Source organism: Trichosurus vulpecula, chromosome 3, assembly GCF_011100635.1.
Source record: "Trichosurus vulpecula isolate mTriVul1 chromosome 3, mTriVul1.pri, whole genome shotgun sequence".
Lineage (NCBI taxonomy): Eukaryota > Metazoa > Chordata > Mammalia > Diprotodontia > Phalangeridae > Trichosurus > Trichosurus vulpecula.
In genome coordinates this window covers 165157706-165176490 of record NC_050575.1, presented here as the reverse complement: position 1 = coordinate 165176490, position 18785 = coordinate 165157706, and the positions used below count along the sequence as shown (strand labels likewise).

General features: G+C 46.1%; 1 protein-coding gene across 1 annotated transcript; it reads left to right on the top strand.

Annotated features, from left to right (window-relative positions):
- Window positions 1-2512: 2512 nt before the first annotated feature.
- Window positions 2513-18407, top strand: FAM78A (family with sequence similarity 78 member A). The gene is made up of 3 exons (XM_036748464.1): window positions 2513-2921; window positions 3235-4580; window positions 17268-18407. Exons 2-3 carry the CDS (start codon window positions 4258-4260, stop codon window positions 17794-17796), a joined length of 852 nt encoding a protein of 283 aa, XP_036604359.1. The 5' UTR covers window positions 2513-2921; window positions 3235-4257; the 3' UTR covers window positions 17797-18407.
- Window positions 18408-18785: the final 378 nt, after the last annotated feature.

Sequence of the window (18785 nt, the reverse complement as noted above, 5' to 3'; positions counted from 1 at the left end):
ACTGGGACACTATCCCTATCCTCCAGAAACTTGAGTTAAAAAGTTAAAGTACACAAGAGTTAGGTAACAATACAAGAGATATCACAAGGCAGAATGTGGTCAAGGACTCAATCAGTGGTATGGACAGTAAATGCTTATGGCTGGGAGGGATGACTAGGGTCAGTAGTGCTCAAAAACAGCCTAATTGATGAGACAGAAACTGAGGCAGTCAATGTGTTTCTGATTCTACCACAGGGATTTAAAAGGGACAGATACCCCTTTTCAATCACATCATTTTGAGATTTTACCCAATGGGAAACAAAGTACTAGTACCCTATTTCTAAAACTAATTTTGAAATCTTGTATCATCTCCTTTTTTTGTTTTTGTGTTTTGGTTAATTGTCTTCTATCAGGAAAATATGGTTAGGATAAGCAACCCATTTGAATGAATTAGCCACAGAGGGGTTCCCAAAATTCCAAAGGGGAATCTGATGCCTAAGGTTTGCCAATGATGTTGACCATAGGAGATGTGCTTCAATGAACATTGGGGTGACGACGATGATTGGTGGAGGGAGTAAGGGAGCAATATTTAAGACATTTCTCTGTGGTTTTAAAGGCGGCTGGTCTGAGATTTCAGTCTATAAATAAATCTAGTTCTGAGAGAGTAGAAGACAATGATTCCAGCATCCACTCCTCCTCACTTCTAGAATCAGAGAACATAGAATGTTAGGAATGGAAGGGAACTTCAGGATAATCCAAAATCATTCCCTTCATATGCTCACAGAGGGGAAATGACTAGCTCAAGGTCACACGAGTTTACTCAAGCTCCCCTTTCCCCCTACAAAAACATCAATATCATATTTGCCTTTTGATTCGTTCCTTACTATGCAATGACCTGCCACACTCACTGCAATGCGTGTAACCAGACTGGAGCAACCAGAGCGGTTCCTACCACAGGAAATGGCCCCCAGGCTATAATTACATCGCCTCATTCTGGTGACATCACAAACCACCTGGGCTTTGCCGGCAGTTCATTGTGCTATCACCAGGGCTGCTGAGATGAAACTCCACTTGGGAAATTCAGTTAGCCTTAGCTGCATACAGGCTTTTTTCTCCAGGCTCCTGAAACGGAGTTAGATTCACTCACTACCAATATTCATAATGTGCCTTAACTCTTAGATTAGAGCTGGAGACTTAAAACAAAGTCTTCCACTGTCTCAGTAGGTTTTTAGGTTGAAAAGTGTTCCTTCAAAGACATAATCTGTCCCCAGCCACCCTTTCCCTTCAGGGACACTATACTCCTGTTGTACCAGTCTCAGTAACCAAAGGTTCTCTCCATCCCATTTTTATTCCCAGCTTAAAGGAGGCCCCCTTCTTGGTCCTGCGGATACAGTGCACTGTTTGCGTTGAGACATCTGTCCCCATCCCAATCCGTCCCACGGCCCAACAAAACAGACCTGGCGAATCAGTGATGTTGTCACGTGTGTTCTCATCCCCCCCCCCCCATCCCGCTCCCTGTTAAAGGTATTCTCAGGGTCAGAGCGGATAAGGTGTAAGAAGCCCACAGCTCCGAAAAGAAACACTTCTCTCCTCCAGATGGCAAGGGGAGTGGGAGAGGAGCCCACCCACCCTCCTCCCTACCAAAAGAAAAAAGAAAAAAAAAACAAACTACACTACCCAGAATTCCTGGGGTTGGTGAAAAGGAAATGTCGTTTTTTACCAGGAGAGGTTTTAGCTCTATCAGCTGCAGCTTGAGAGAGGGAGAAAGAGAGGGAGAGGAAAAGGGAAAGGGAGAATTATAAGGGGGGAGGGAAGAGAGGTAGGGAGCCCGGAATGCAGCAATTGGGTTGGGGCTGGCTAGAGAGGCGGTCATAGGGAGAGCTGCCTATGGGGGGAGCCTGCAGGAACAGCTGGGCTGCGGGAGAATGCCAGGGCCAGACGGGCGCTGGGGGGATGAGTTTCTGCAAAGTTTGACCTGGTTGTCTTTCGGATGCCGCAGCAGAAACTGAGGCAGGCAAGGCGGTTTCTCTGAGCTAGAAGGCGGCGGTAGCCGCCACGAAGCTGACAGCACATACTTTACACAATGATTATAAAATAAACGAGGAGATTCGGGGGGTGGGGGAAATGAAGCCAAATTAACCCCCCCGCCGCCCCCAACGGAGCCCACCCCAAGAAGCACCCTGCAAGCTATAGAGGCAGGGCTCCTCAAGCTTCGCTGCCCCGCGTTTGTCTTGCAAGAGGACGCTGACCCTGCGGCCAGTGTCCGAGCCCAGCTTGGGGCAGGGAGGGGTGGGGGGAGTGGTGGCACGGGAGGGCAAATGCTATGAACGAGGAGCAGCTCGCCCGCCAGCTGCAGGGGGAAGGGGCATCGGAAGGCAAAAAAGCCGCTGGGGTGCCAAAATTTGGAACCGGCTAGAGGGGGCAGGTGAGTCGGCAGCGATTCTCCGGTGGCTGTGCGTGCGCCCAAGTTCCCTCACAGAGGCTAAACCAGAGGCAAACTGGCACACAAATAGGACAGTGAACCTGAGCCCGCAGGAGTAGGGGGTGTGTGTGGTGGTGGTAGGGGGGCTTGAGTGGAGGGGGAGCCAACGAGAATAAAAACCAAGCGTGGGGCAATCTATGCCGGGCGCCTCTTTCTGCGCCCGGGTGGAGGCCGGCAGAGGAGATCCCCTACGGATGAACCGCGGACCGGGCTGCTGAAGACGAAGAGGAGGCGGAGGAAGGAGGAGCCGCCGGTGAAGGCTAGATCTCAGCCTGCCAGCCAGCGAGCGCCAGGGCCGGCGGGGGGAAGTGACACGCTGCCGACTGCAGCAGTGTCAGCCTGAGCAGCGAGCGCCCTGGCCCCGGAGGAGGACCACCTGGGAGGGCTGAGCACCCTCTGGGCTCCGGGAGGCAGCGAACTGGACGGCAGCGCCCGCTCCCCCGCCCCCTCCCCAGGCCAGGTGGGTGTCAGCAAAGATGTCACGGTTGGCGATTATTCGCTGGTGTCCGAGAGCCCAAGGCTGATTTTGACTGGGTGGGGGTAGGGGTGGGGGGAGGGGAGGGGGGAGTGGAGGCGGGGAGGGGGTTGGTGAATGGTGAAATTGACCAGAGCTGCAGTTTCAGCTCAGCAGCCAGGGAACCAGCGGAGCCGCTCAACACCCCCCCGACGCCCCCAACACATATTGCCTACCTACGCTCCCTCCCCACCCCCACCCAAAAGTTCAGCCTAACTTCAAGAAAGGCCTTTAAGCCTTATCCCTCCCTTCATCTCAGTCAGGTCCTCGCACCAGCGAACAGGGGGACGAAGCGAGACACCCGAGTAGGACAGCGGCTGAGAGCCACGGGAGACGAGACGGGGAGATTCAGATCACTGAGGGAGGAGTGCTGCCTGAATCCACCAGCCCTAGGGGGGAAGAGAGCGAGTTGCAAAGCGATCAACATCGTGGTGCAATGTAGGAAACTGTTAGATCCCCGCTCCGAAGATCGGAAATAGCTTTTTTTTTCTTGTGAGGTGGTGCTTTCTTTCACCCCCCACCCCTCCCTCTTCTGCTTAAACTTAACCAGAGCCACCAAAGAGCCACTTGGGAACTACTGCTGCTCTTCCTTCGGAGTCTTTTTCTTGGGATATTTATTGCAGGCTTGGGAACAGCCCTAAGCCCATCTTTGGGCTTCGGGAAGCCTCAAATCATCGCTAAACTGGAGGTGTCTTGTTTTTCTTTCCTGATTTAACAGAAACTGCTATTTAATTTATTACTGTCACTGTGTGTGTGTGTGTGTGTGTGTGTGTGTGTGACAGAGAAAGAGAGAGAGAGAGAGAGAGAGAGAGAGAGAGAGAGAGAGGGAGAGAGAGGGAGAGAGAGAGAGTGTAAAGAGAGAAGGGGCAGGAAGTAGATTTTCTGCAGAAAGGGTGGCAGCAGCGTGGACGGTACATAGCCTTCCTTATTTATGTGTCTGTCAGCATTCTCCTTCATCCAAAGAATCAAGGGAAGGTATCCAACCTGTGTTTCCCGGTGAGTGAAGCACAAGGAAGGACTGGAGATATCAAAGCATCATGATTATTTATTGAACTTCAAAACTTAAAAAAAAACCCAAAGAATATCTGAGATTTCACCCACTGTTCAAGGAAGAAGAGAGGCCCCACTGCTCCTGAAATGTAGCAAAATACTTATTTATAAACGGGCTAAAGACACTGATATGAAAAGGCCCCTCTACTCGAATTTTCTATCCTATGGATATCAGTCTTGAGATTTCGAAATAGGAAGATCTGTATTGGATCTAGCAGCAACTGTCATTTCAATGCCTAGTCTTCCCTGGGACTGTTGGCATTTCCTAGAAATTAAACTGGTACTGTATGCCATGGGCTGTATTCAGAGCATCAGCAGCAAATCCAAAATTTTCCGAGAAAGTATTACGGTGATTGACGTGAAAGCCTCTATTGACCCCATCCCCACCAGCATCGATGAGTCGTCCAGCGTGGTTCTCCGCTACAGGACACCACACTTCCGCGCCTCGGCCCAGGTGGTCGTTCCCCCGATACCTAAGAAGGAGACCTGGATTGTGGGCTGGATTCAAGCGTGCAGCCACATGGAGTTTTACAACCACTATGGGGAGCAGGGCATGTGAGTACTTCTGAACACCTAAGTTCTCAAGGGCTTCTGGGTGGGTACCCTGGAAGTGAGAATGGAGAGAGGAGCTGGAAGGAACATTTGGGAGATCAGGCTTTAGAACCTGGCCTGCTAGGTGACCTATCTATCCTGTGGCTTAGGGAGCCTGAGGGGGAGAGAAACTGGGTTTCATCTCCTTATGTAAGGGCCAGAGAGTATCCAATATGTCATAGAAGGCTGTCATCTCCTCAGGGGAGCCTGGTGACCTTAAAGATCCTAAAACCCAAATGAGAATTTCCAGAGCCTCAGGAATGTCTTGACCTATGAATCCCAAATTTTTATCCTTTTGAGGCTTGGGCTTCACCTCCCCTTTAGGAACTTCCATTGTCCTATAGGTCGCTTTCCGGTCCTCTCTAGCAAGATGCTGGGAAAGCAAAAGAACATTCTAACCACTGCAAACAAGCTGCCTTGCTGCAGAAGGGTCAGGGGTAATAACAAGTTGGACACATGGGCATTTATTAGGGGGTCCCTTCTCCAAAAGATGGGAGGAGGAGCCCACTCTCTGTATCTGAGAAGCAATGTAGTCACTTTGGGGGGATTACTGGATCTCCCAGAGCCCTTTTCAAAAGTTTATCTACTTGGCCCGATACACCTTGACTTTCTATTGTATTTAAATCCCTATTGGAGTCTAGGGAAATGCAGACTATTCAAGACATCCAAACCCACTTAAGTGGTCTCGGTTTACTTACCCCTTTGCTTTTTACAAGTAGTATTTAGGAACTCAATTTCTACTGCACTTATAGCTTTCCTCCCTGGAGGAGGAAGGCCACTTTAACCTGAGAACACTCCCTCTGTGCCAGAAAGGCTCAAGTTGACTCAGAGTTTAGAACACCAGCTGTTTCATAGGAGCCCACTGGCTTCCTGGTTCCCACTCTGATATCCGAAATTTTGTCCTGCCAGAATTTCTCCTGCTAGGCATGAGGAAAGAGTAGAGTGTAGGGGCTCAGACCTAAGCCTTCCTTTCTGGGTATATTGGCAGAACCAGGCAACGTGGATCCTGGAGCTGACTGAAGTTGTCTTCCTTCTGGTCTATACTTGCCAAAGAGAAAGTTCTCCCTGACCCTGGGGAAGACCCAAATGACCACGACAGAAGGAAGGGAGGAAATGTGGTATTGTGTGCTAGACTTAAGAATTGGGAGATACTTGGATTTGAATCCATGGAATCTTTCACATCCTCTTACTGTGTAATCATGGGCAAGCCACTCAAATTCTCCTACCTTCATTTCCCTCATCTGCAGAATGAGGATAACAATGTAGTGCCTACCTCACAAAGTTTTTTTGAAGGTCAAATGACATAATTTAAGTAAAATGCCTAGTCAACCTTAAAGGGCTATTACAAATGCTGGTTGTTTCTGTTACAATAAGGAAGGAGAGGGGTTCAAGCCTGAGGGACAAATCCCCAGGAATATGAATATGATAGAATCATAGGATCTGAAAGCTAGAAGGAACTTCAGAGGCCATGTGATTGGTGGAAACTCACAACTATGTGGGCACTTCTACCCAGTAGCCTAAAATAACCTTCTCCAAGTGTGACGGCCTTTTGAGAGAGCCAGGCAGCCTCCAGAGGAAAAGAGGTACAGCTGTACTGGGGTGCAGAGGGCCCTAGCCCTGACAGACACAAATTGAAGTTAGCCATCGTTCCAGGGGGGACTTTTGCTTCCCTTGTTATCTCATTCCTATTTCAGAGCCCCTTTCCTAAGGTGCAGAGATGGAAACCTGAAAAGAAAACAGGATTTCCCCCGAAGTTGGAACTTTTCACCAGTTTTAATATACAACAGAGAAGCTGTAAATAAAGAAGGGTTCGTTAGGGAAGAGAGACTTGGAAAAACAAATCCTTTACCATCTTCACTTAAAGATTTTGAAGTTAAAAGAGAGCAGGAACTGATCACGCTAAGACAAAGTGAAGAGAGTATAATTCTTACCTAAGTAAAGAAGGAATTTGTTGGGACTTAAATGCAGTTTTCAAATCAAGCCTGAAACCTCTCAACTAGCAAAAGCAATGATTAATTCACTTCAGGTTCTTGTGGCCAGCCTCTCCCCTCCCCACCCTACCCCAACCCCATTCTAGGAAGGAAAGAATGAATTCTATAGAATTTTAGTCTTTGTGGAATTTTCCTATGAAAAGTTAAAGCCAGAAGGATTTGTTGTACTTTTTGAGGCCTCCCAGGCAATTGTCAATAAATGAAGGTTTTCCAAGGGGTTTAGGACCAAATTTTCCTCCTTCCTCAGGCCTAGAGGAATTCATTGGGATGCCAGAAGGGACTTCTGAATTCTGAAGGATACTGAAATATGGTGGGAAAATGTTGGGAAGATTGTTTGTAGAGTGGCTTGGTTTTTCAGTAAGATGTACAAAGTAGTCTTATTATGGAAAACTTCCTAGACTAGTCAGGAGATCAGGGTTCTAATTCCGACTCTGAGGCTAAGTGGTTAGCCTAGGATACCTTGGGCTAGTTAGCTACTCCATTTCTGGGCCTCAGCTTCCTTACTTCTAAAAACAAAAGATTAGACTAAATGATGCTAAGGTTCTTTTTAAATTTCAAATGAGATGATTCTGAATTAAATCAAAGTGTTGTGTGGGACTGGAGTCAGAGCTCGGGGGTCGGAAGCTGTAAACTAAAGTCTTGCTTGAGTTCGGGCAGATACTTTAGCCCCTACGTTCACTTTCCAGGTTTAGGAGTGAGAGGATATAGTGTGTGGAGGGTGGGTGTATCCCTAACTGTTGTGAAAGCCCTTTGGAAGGCTTGGTTCAAAAGGGAGAGTACTATGAACTTGGAAATTGCTGATACTCCCTGAGTTTTCTCCCTAGTAGGGCAGGCTCACTCTTCCACACCAAGCCCATTGCGGTGAGTTTTAGATTTTTAATGGTTCTTTCTTTCCTTCTTCCCCTATCTCCCCCAGACATTTCCCTTCTTTCCCAGTCCTCTATCCTTACACTGACTTTCAGAGCTGGCCGTAGCACAAAACCATTGTGCTTGTCATAATGTTTAATTAAAGTCTGTCATCCAGAAAAATCTGACTTTCTTTGGGTCTCGGTTTCCTTTTTCCTGATTGGAGGTGGGGAGCAGTCATGTGGATAGGAGAACAGAGGAGAGTCTGAGACCCTTTGCAAGGCACACAATTCAGTTAAGTGGGTAATCAAATCTGACTCAGACACTTACTAGCAGTGTGACCCTGGGCAAGTCACTCAACCTTGTTTGCCTCAGTTATCTGTAAAATGAGTTGGAGAAATAAATGGCAAACCACTCCAGTATCTTTGACAAGAAAACCCCAAATGGAGTCCTGAAGAGTTGGCACGACTGAAAAAAGACTGAACAAATAAATAGCTTACATTTACAGATGTGTGTATGAATATGCTAGGATATGTTCAGATCTATTCCAACCCAGTGGACTCCCCTTTATGTGGGGATATTAAGTGAGGTAATATGTTTAAAATGTTTTGCAAATGTGCATGTATTGGGATAACTTACATATATTTGTGTTTGTGCATGTGTATGTATGTCTATATTTGTATTGCACAATGCACCTACAGATTGTGCACATTCGTGCACATGTTACACACACGTGCATGTCTGGACAATACCTATCTCATGAGTGCAACATCCATGTGCATCTGCGTTCATGTGCATACACGTTTGCAATACACATTTGTAGAAATAATAATAATAACATTTATATAGCGCTTATTATGTGCCAGGTCCTGGGCTAAGCATTTTACAACTATCATCTCTTTTGATCCTTGCAATAACCCTGGGGCTGTTACTTTCCCCATTTTACGGATGAGAAAACTTGAGGCAACCAGAGGTTGAGTGACCGTGCCCTAGTCAGACAGCCAGTAAGTGTCTGAGGCTGGATTTGTGGATGTGTGTTTATTTACATATCTAAACACATAATCATGCATATGCACACATGTAAATAGGCAGATATATGCATATGGACACTATTAATCTTTGTGGACCTATATAATGCAATGCTATCCCACTGCGGCACACGCACATCTACAAAGCATTTTACATATGTTATTTCATCAATATCTCCACGTAAAGAGCAAGCGGTTCATTTGGAATATATCTGGACACTTCCGAGGATGCTAAGATTTAGAGCTGGCAGAGACCTTAGAAACTGTCCAAGTCCTTGATTTTACAGATAAGCAAACTGAGACCCACAGAGGTTCAGTGACTTATGGTAGGACCCCCTCCCTAGGTAGTGAGTAGCAGAGCAAAGATTGGAAGTCAAGTCTTGTTGATTCTAGGTCCCATGTTCTCCAGCTAGTCAGGTTATGAAACTGACTGGAAATCTAGTCAAGAAGAACCAGTTTAGTGGGAGTTTTATAAAGAGACAAATAAACAGTGCATCTTGGAAAAATTAAACTGCATTCAGTGAACTGTAGTGATCAGGCTTTTTTATACCTGGAGTGGAATATTTGGCCTTTGTAAGTGTACCTTGTTAAAAATAACAATTCCATTGACCACTGCCATTCACGGTGCCTAAATAAAGCTACCCCCTGTAGGAAATTAATCTCTGACTCAATATTAGTTGTTGTTCAGTGTGTCTGACTCTCTATGACCCCATTTTGTGTTTGTTTGTGTGGAGTTTTTTTTGGCAGACACTGGAGTGGTTTGCCATTTCCTTCTCCAGCTCATTTTACAGATGAGTGAAACTGAGGCAAACAGGGTTAAGAGACCCACACTTAAGTCACACAACTAGTAAATGTCTGAGACTGGATTTGAATTCAAAAAGATGACTCTTCCTGGCTTTAGGCTTAAGGCTCCATCCGCTCCACCACTTAGCTGTCCTGTCTCAACATAAGCCAATATTTAACAGAAAGAAGAGATATACTGGGAATCAGTAGAAGCCTGGGCTCTGGCTGATTCCCAGGCTCTATCACTTCACTGACCTTGAGCTAGTGTCCCCAGTGAGAGAGTTGGACTAATGATCACCAAGGTCCCCTCTGTGGCCTTCCATGTTCTCTGTTGTCATCTAGTTCTGACATCCTATGTCCTGAGACCCCTTCCAGTTCTGACATGGGATGTTCTAAGGTCCCTTCTAGATCCGATATGGGATATTCTAAAGTTTCTTGCACATCTTACAGTCTGTGTTCTAGAACTCTGCAATAGGCATACTGATAACTGATAACAGCAAATCAAATTTGTGGATATGGAGATCTGTGAAATGGAGAGTAAATCTCTTGATGCTGGATTAAATGGATGCTATAGAATTTTGGGTCCAGCCCACATTACTTTTAAAAGCTTGGAGCCCCCATCAACTGTTCACTTTCAAGACACCTGCCTCCACAACCCCAGCCTCCGCAATTCCTCACCCGCCACCTGTCATCTCCACGGAGAAGCCTTTTAAATGATAAGTCACAAGTTCTTCCCTGTGTGGGAGACACAGTGACATTGGCTGCTGCTAGCCCGTTTCCCTAAACCTGGGCTTGAGGTCACAGGCCTAACAGTGAGGATTAGGGAGAAGGAGGATGTTTGGGGTGGAGGTTCTTTAAATTGTTAGTGTCATCAAGCAAAGCAGTATAACCTTGAGAAAACCTCTTACTCCCTCCAGTGCCCAATTTCTTCACCTGTAAATTCTCTTTAAGGTTTCTTCTAGCTCTGACATTCTATGCTGTTAAAGAGGCATGTTGTGCTTGTTGTTTATGTGTGTATGTAGAGCAAAAGGGGAATTTCTGGTCAAGGGGAGGGTCAGGGAGGAGGCCAGAGATAGATACACTGGGATTTGTCCTTTCCTGCTGCTATGTTGACAGATGAAGCTTGGTGATGTACAGCTGTTCACCAGGAATGGCCAAGGGGAGGGAAGTTCCACACTGACCGTGCGGTCTCTTCCTGAAGTGTGTGCCCGTGCAGAGAACAATTCAGGCTCAGACTTCCTCTCTAACAGAGGAAGACAGGCCCCACATACGCAAGGCCCCAGCTGCGGTAGAATGTGTATACTAGGGAGCCCCAGTTTCAAACCTCCTGGGTTTGAGGAAATGCTGAGAGAATGTTGGAAACAGTAGGGCCCAATGAGAAATCCCAATAGGTCTGACCCCAGCCAGGATGTCAACAACCCCTATCTTCTATTCCCAGCTGCAGAAGGTGGGGAAAAGTTGCCTGGTGATATAACTGGTTCTCACCCAGGAAGGATATCAGCCCTGGGCCATATGTTTCAGACCCCAAAGGTCCAGGAATATGGGGTGGGGCAAGCGTTGATAGGGAGAAAGAACTGATCAGAAGGCTGTGCACAGAATAACTCAGGCTCAAACTTCCTCATTGAGACATTTCTTTTTCCCAAAGAAATGCTTTTTCAGGTGAAACTAGAAAAAGTAGAATGAAAAGGGATTTACAGACCAGGGTCAGAATATCTAGGAAGGCACTTGGACTTTAGGCTTTGGGGTACCCTCTAGTTTTTGCATCTTTAGGGTTAGCTGGGTGAGTGATCACAGAACTTTTGAACTGGATGGGACTTTAAGACCATTTTACTGATGTAGAATATGAAGTCCAGAGAAGTGAGATGACGGGCCCATGGTCACCCAGCTAGGTAGTAGCAGAACTGGGATTAGAAGGAGCCTGTTCCAGGGAATGCTGCTCTCATGGCAGGCTGCCTGGCCTGATTTGGGGAAGCTGTCCAGCCTGGTATAGAAGGGAATTTGAATTGTTGATTGAAGAAACTTTCAAATAAACTTTTTTTTGCCCTTGGGCTTCTTCTCTAAGGTACAGAATAGAGCCTCTAGTTGGGAGACTCTGCTAATTGTCAAGTGGAATCAAGGCCCAGATCCTGTCTAGGGTTTACCTACCAGCTCTGATCCCAGAAGATAGGATAAAGAAGAAGACAAGAGCTTGAGATAATTCACATTTGGTGTTCTCTTTGTAAAGTCTGGTCAAAGATCATGGGATCATAGATTTTAGCATTGGAAGGGATCTTTGAGGCTGTCTCATCCGAGCCCCTCATTTTATAGTCGAGGAAACTAAGAGTTTTAAGTGATTTCCTCAAGGTCATATAGTCGTATAATAGCAGTGCCAGGATTTCAACTGGAGTCCTACAGGTCCAAATCCAGTGCCCTTCCCAGTGTAGGCAGACTCAAATTCTGTCAATCAGAATGGGCCTTAGCCTTTCCTGGGATTGTAGGATCATAGCACTGAGCTGGAAGGTTCTGTAGAGATTCCAAATCAACTCTGAAAGGAAGGTTCCAAGCTTTCCTTCTCAGTGCAAGAGTCACTCACTGAGAGGGTATGGGAGATAGCTGTAAAGAAAAGCATGGTGCTCTTTTGGCCATAAAATTAGGGGGGGTTACCTAGCTTACCTTGGAGCCCCTTTCAGTGCCAAAGATTCCCCAGTTCTCTCAATTCCCATAGTTTAGAGAAACGACCCTTAGAAAGGGGCCAGTTCCTAATAGTAATCAGATGAAGAGACCCTTAGCTTCTCTAGTAAGTGCCTGTCTTATCTATTCCTAGCTAGTCTTTGGGGAATGAGGGGGTGGGGGTGGTAAATCATCATGGTGTTTGTACCCACTGCCCAGCCCACAGCCTACATCACTGAGGCAGTATGGTATAGTGGATAGAGGGCTGGACCTTGGGAGTCAAGAAAACCTGGGTTCAAATTCTGCCTCAGACATGTATAAGCTGTATGACTCCGGACAAATCACTTAACCTCTTTCAACTTCAGTTTCCTTCTTAGTAAAATCAGGAGCCTGGACTCGATGACCTCTAGGGTCCCTTCTGGCTTTAAATCTATGATCCTACAATCTCTAGACTCATAGGAAAATAGGCTTTTGGTTACCTCATTATCTGTAACCCTCCTGAGTCATATGGCTTAGAGGCTTTTCCAGGGGTTCAGCTAAAAACATCCCACGGATGGGTTGTTTAGGTTGGAGCTATTGCTATTTAAGGTAGGAAATAAACATGAGAAAAGTTCTGGGCTCTAGGATCAGAAGTGGAAACTCAATTGGCAACACCCATTCAGGGGAGTACATGTCCAAAAGTCTTTCTAAAGTGCCTTTTCCTCGAGGTGTAATACAGGGTGTCTGTGATTCTAGTCACTCTTTATGGAGGTTCCTGGTTCAACCAAGGGTGTCAGATATGTCGAACTGCATGAAGAAGGGTTGAATTCAGTGCCCTCTAAGGTTACCTCTTCCAACTCTGAAAGCTAAAGCTTATGCTGATGGGATGGAGAAAGGTCTCAAATGGAATGTGAGGGTTTGGGATCCCTGTGACCTTTGGTGACTCTATAGTAACAGTTCATATTATGATGGGAAAGAACTCTAGAACTTGTGTTTCCTCCACTAGCTGTGGGTTTCTTCCATTAGCATTTGTTCCAGTCTTCAGGGCTCCCAGGATGGGGGCGGGGGGATAGCAAATGGGATAGGAGAGGTTGGGGAAGCATCTTTTTTAGGCAGCTTCTGTCTGAGATCCACTGAAGTTCATCTAGGCTCTGCCCCCCAGGTAGAGGATAAAAGGGTGGTAAGAGAAGGAAAATTAATGTTCTTTTTTGGCTTGTCTGGGTTATAGTGGAAAGACTAAAAGGGTTGGCTCTTCAGGATGGAAAGATGAAGGATGTGGGAGAAAGAGAGAGGATCAAAGTCTATCCAATCAGGAAGGACTTAAAGACATGAATATGAGGTTCGCCAAATTCCAGAATCACAGACCAAACTGGGGATGCCCCTTGAAGCTTCAAAGAGATAGTTTAAGGACAGGAAAAAGCCATCCTACTGTAGGTAGGAGCCAGGAATCTTGGGAACCTATTACCTCAAAAAGTCATAGAGGCTGCAAATAGGAAAAGATTAAAAAGGTCTTTAAAGAAATGTAGGAAAAGGCCCTTAGACATCATGTGCCCCCAGCCCCCCATTTTGCAGTGGAGGAAAATGAAAAATTAAATGACTCGTCCAAAGTCATTATAGTAGGCGGCAGAACTGAAATTCAAACTTGGGTGTTCTGGTGCCAAATCTGAGGCTCTCCTCACTGCCCCATGCTACCTCTGACCTCTAACTTCTAACTTCAGACACTGACATCATAGGATGGCACCATACCCTCCTTCAAACAGTCCCTCGGGGCTCCCAACAGAGAGAGTTCTCGGTTGGATGGGCCATTTGGATGGGCTGATCCAGGGTGACATTTCTGATGTTCTTAAAATATGACTCACTCTGGGAGAGTGGGCAAGGAGGGCTATTTCCCAAGTCATTTTGACAGTTGAATCCTAAATAGTATTGTACAAGAGACACACTGTTTTCCTGGCAGCTGCAGCTCCTCTTTCCTGGGCTTTTACTGGGTGCTAGAATACTGCAACTGAATCTGACATATTTCCAGGTCGACATGAAGGAAAACCCCAAAGACCCATATTGGCAAAAGTAAATTTAAGGGGTCTGCTAAAGTTCTGTCTTAGTTTCCCAGCTCAACACCTTAGAAACAAGTTCCTCCTCAGCTTTCTTGAAGTCAAACTGAGGTCAAAACCAGAAAAAACAAGCTATTTTAAAACTTTTCCTTCTGTTTATTCTCTTGTTCCTTTAAAACAAAGATTCTTCATCTTTTCGATTCATGGACCTTTTGTCTGATGAAACCTATGGGCCCCTTCTCAGAGTATTGTTTTTAAATGCGTATAATAAAATGTATAAAATTACCCAAGAAACCAATTATATTGAAATACAGTTGTTAAAATGTTTACAAAAGAAGTTCAAGAGACCCCAGGTTAGAATCTCTTCATTTAAAATAAAGGTAAAAGGCACCAGGAGGGGTCAATGACGTTGTATAGGGTTGGTTGTTTTTTTTTTTTAAACAACCAACCAAAAAGGTATTTTTTGCAGGCTATTAAAATGCAAAATGCTTACTTGAAATATGTAGCACAGACCCAGGAGGAAACCTTTGGGTTCAGGGCACGTGCCCACATTGAGGGAGGGGAGTTGGATGACCCAGCAAACTGGTATAATTTCACCTGCTCCTAGTGCTGCTGCTGGCCAGGACTCACTGTGTCAGGTGGTAGCTGTGGTGTGCTTAGACAACAGTCCCCAGATGTTAGGGTGGGGGTTTTGCAAAAATGAGGTCAGGTTGGCCAGCTGCTTTCCTGTCTGACATGCACAGGGGAGATACAGTGGCTTAAAATCTAGCCCAGCAAGGTCACTAATGAGATAGGCTTCTAGGAAGGCCCTTGAGTTATCAGGGAGCATTTGAATAAAAACAAGCGGCCTGGCAACATGACTGCCCTGATTTTTCATGTTACCCTGGTTCCCGTTTACTAACACCAGAATTAGGCCGGAATGACAAAAACTGAAAGAGGGAACATATCTGAAGCTATGCTGATTCATACAAGAGGTTTGCAGGGAATTCTCCAGGATGCTCCTTGTCCAGCTTTAGAGACCTGAATTTATGTCAGGAAGGAGGTGTGATATGGTGGAAAGTGAATTAGATTGGAAATCAGATGACCTGGGTCCTGGTTCTGAATCTGCTACCCACCCAGCCATCTGATTTGGGTAAATTACTTCTCCTATTGGAGGCCTTTGTTTCCTCATCTGTAAAAAACAGATGCTCTTGAGAATTCCTCTCCAGGGGTGTACTGTAATTAGCTCTTCCGGGCCTGAGAACTAATTGTTAAATTTTCAGTGGAAGCATTTACACCTTGGCAAATGCTACAAATCAAGGCTTGATTTATTGTTTTGTTGATTGTCTGGTCCTTAAGAAAGTGATGGAGAAAAATATTAATAATGCAAAATTATATTTAAATGTTTGTTGTGAAGACATTATTCCCCTTGGAGAGCTGATTGTAAAACATTTACCAGCATATCCCTGATTCTGGCTTTTAATTACTTCTAGGATGGTGTCTTTGTAATCAGAGGACCAAAAGCAACTCTGATTCTGTTGTAAAAGGCGCCCTACCTTCGAATCCTTGTGTATGGGATATGACCAGTCATGCTGATGGGAGCCCAGGAGAGACGGGACCTGGCCTAATCAGCTTTCTCAGCTCCTCCAGGGAAATTGACCCCTTTTGGCTCCGTTCTGAAGGGCTCCCCAGCTGCTTGGTGCAGATCACAAGTTAAACTCGTGCTGAGCCAAGAGAAACTTCTCTTTTTAGAGAGGGAACTGGGGTAGCTAGCAGCAGTAGTGTGGGTTTGTCATACTATGAAGCATCAAGTCAAAGCAATCTCAGATCTGGCACAGGGAGGCTATTGTAAAAGCTGGACAGAACGCTATGGGATTAATCATAGGTATAACTGGCTCTAGGTAGGAGGGAAAACAAGAGAATCTCACTCCTATGAATGACAATATAAATGAAAATCATCTATCAAGCACTTACTATGTGCCAAGCATGGGGGAGGGGTAGGTGGTATACAAATACAAAAGTGAGACAGTTCCTGCCCTCAAGTAGCTTATATTCTAATATGAAAACATAACCTATAGAGGGGCACTGTGCCTACCAAGGGGTGTCTTGGTATGGGAAGACATAAGGATGAGTGCAGTTGTAGAGGAGTTGACTGACACGCTCCTTTCAGAAACAGTGGTAGTAGTATTGATTTGATATGGTTCCGTCTTTTGAAGGACATTAACTCAATTCCAGGGCAGCCAGGTGGCACAGCAGATAGAGCGCTGGGTCTGAAGTCAGGAAGACTCATCTTCCTGAGTTCAAATCCAGCCTCAGATACTTATTAGCAGTGTGCCCTGGGCAAGTCACTTAACCCTGTTTGCCTCAGTTTCCTCATCTGTAACATGAGCTGGAGAAGGAAATGGCAAACCACTCTAGTATCTCTACCAAGAAAACCCCAAATGGGGTCAGGAAGAGTCAGACGTGACCGAAACAACTGAACAATAACAGTAAACTTCATTCTAATACTCTCCGAGGAGGGGAAAACCAATTTGGGGCATTTAAATTGTGAGTTCTGTGAAGGTAGTGACTGTCTTTTGCCTCCTTAGCATTTAGCACAGTACCTAGCACATAGTAGGCATTTAATAAATTTTATTGGCTATTGACTTGATGATGCTTTGTTTCCTCACCTTCCCCATTCACCTGTGATCTAAGAATATAGATTTAGAGCTGGAAAGGGGATCTTATAAAATTGAGTCCAACCGTGTCATTTTAAAGGCAAACAGACTGAGGGGTAATATCACTCACCTGAGATCATGCAGAGCCCAGAGCAAGGTCATGCAGGACCAGGAGCCCAGGTCCTCTGCTTCCAAATCCTGTTCTATGCCATGATGCCTTTCTTGATGAGGAACAAACAGCAGAGAGGGAAGGGGAACCATTCCTATTCCATTTGCCCATCTACTTCAGGCCCAGGTTGTAGCACATTCCCAAGGCGCTTGCCCTCTCACTGCAAAGTTATTTTCTAATTGTGGGGAGATTCTTCTCCCCCCAGTCTGGGATATGGGTCAGTGTTACTAAACCCCATCTTCTGGCTAGGGGTGGGGGGTGATTAAGCGATGTAACCAAGACAGTGGCTGAGACAACAATAGACCCCAAAGCTTCTTGGATTTGACATTATGATAATGACACACCATTAGCCTGATCTTGGGGCTGATCCGGAGGAGGAGGGGAGGTGCAGAGAGGTAGGGGCTGGAAGCCTAAATCTCAATGGGGGGAATAAAAGTTCTCATGGATAGGAGCCCAGTGGTGTGAAATCCTAAGAACAGTGAATTATTTGAGATGTAATTAAATGAACATCCTTATTTCTAGGTCCAGCTGGGAGCTCCCAGACCTTCAGACAGGGAAGATCCAGGCCATCAGTGACTCAGATGGGGTGAACTACCCCTGGTATGGTAACACCACAGAGACCTGCACCATTGTGGGCCCCACCAAAAGAGACTCCAAGTTTATCATCAGCATGAATGACAATTTCTACCCCAGTGTCACGTGGGCAGTGCCGGTCAGTGAGAGCAATGTGGCCAAACTGACCAGCATCTACCGAGATCAGAGCTTCACCACCTGGCTGGTGGCCACCAACACAGCAACCAATGATATGGTCATTCTTCAGACACTCCACTGGAGGATGCAGCTGAACATCGAGGTGAATCCCAACAGGCCCTTGGGACAACGTGCCAAGCTCCGGGGGCCAACTGCCCAAGAGCAGCCCCAGATTCTGAGTAAGAATGAGCCAATACCACCCAGTGCCCTTGTCAAACCAAATGCCAATGATGCTCAAGTACTCATGTGGAGGCCGAGGGATGGGCAGCCTCTTGTGGTGATACCTCCCAAACACCGGTAACGAGCAGGGGTCCTGGCACTGAATGGGAGGAGAACACGCTCTGATCTGCTAGTTTAAGACAAAATAATAATAATAATAATGATCAAACAAAGTCAAAATGCACTTTTTAGTCATTCAACAAAAATGCAACCATTCTACCTTCTCCAGTGGGACGGATTTCACTGTGCTAAAGTTCCAGGGAAGACCTCACCTGGGGTTTCCTCATCACCTGCTTTCTAAGGAGCAGGAGAAGGGCGGTGGGGAGAGGAGGAACAAAGCAAAAACATACAATCCCTTTTCATTTCCACTTTCAGTCTTTGGTTTTCCCCTCTCTCTTTTCCCTTCTCTGGTTATGATCTGAGTTTCAGTTACTCACTCGAAACAGACTTGATGAAACAAAAAACTTTTGAGTTTTTCTTTTTCTTTTTTCCCTCTTTTCTCTTCGAGGTTCAGGGGGAGGGAGTGGGAGGGGAGTCCCCTCATCAATGAAACCCAAGATCTTGGAGCAATCCAACTGACCCTCATTTTACTGATGACCTATTTTTTTTCAATTGATAAAGATTTGCAACCTCCTCCCCCTACCCAATCATGCGGCCTTATATAGATTTTGCTTTGCCAAAATTTTGCCTTAAGCTGTGCTGGGGGTGGGGACGGGGGTTGGGGGGGTGGGAGGGATGGACAGAAGCGCAGAATCTCTTTCCTGCTGGATTTTAACAAGTGCATTGAGGGTGAAGGAATACCACCTTCCATCTGTGGAGGAAGGAAAGGGAAGGTGATGCAAATCCATCTGTTCTTGGGATCCAAAGAGGAGGCAAAGAGAAAAGCCCAGACCTAATGCCAACTACTTTTTATCCCCTTCCCCATTTTGGCTTTTAAAAGGTCCTTCTCGTTCTCTCCTTCCCCCTCCCCCTGCCCCAAGCAAACTTGCCTCCCATCTTGGTCCCATGCAGAAGTTCTGGCCCCACTGCATGGCAAGCTCACACTATGCTGTGGCCTCTCTTTACTTTCTG

Bases quoted from the DNA above. Each gene is read 5' to 3' on its own strand.
- FAM78A (XM_036748464.1), top strand. From the start codon at position 4,258: ATGCCTAGTCTTCCCTGGGACTGTTGGCATTTCCTAGAAATTAAACTG. The intron at 4,581-17,267 runs GTGAGTACTTCT...CCTTATTTCTAG, and splicing joins CACTATGGGGAGCAGGGCAT to GTCCAGCTGGGAGCTCCCAG.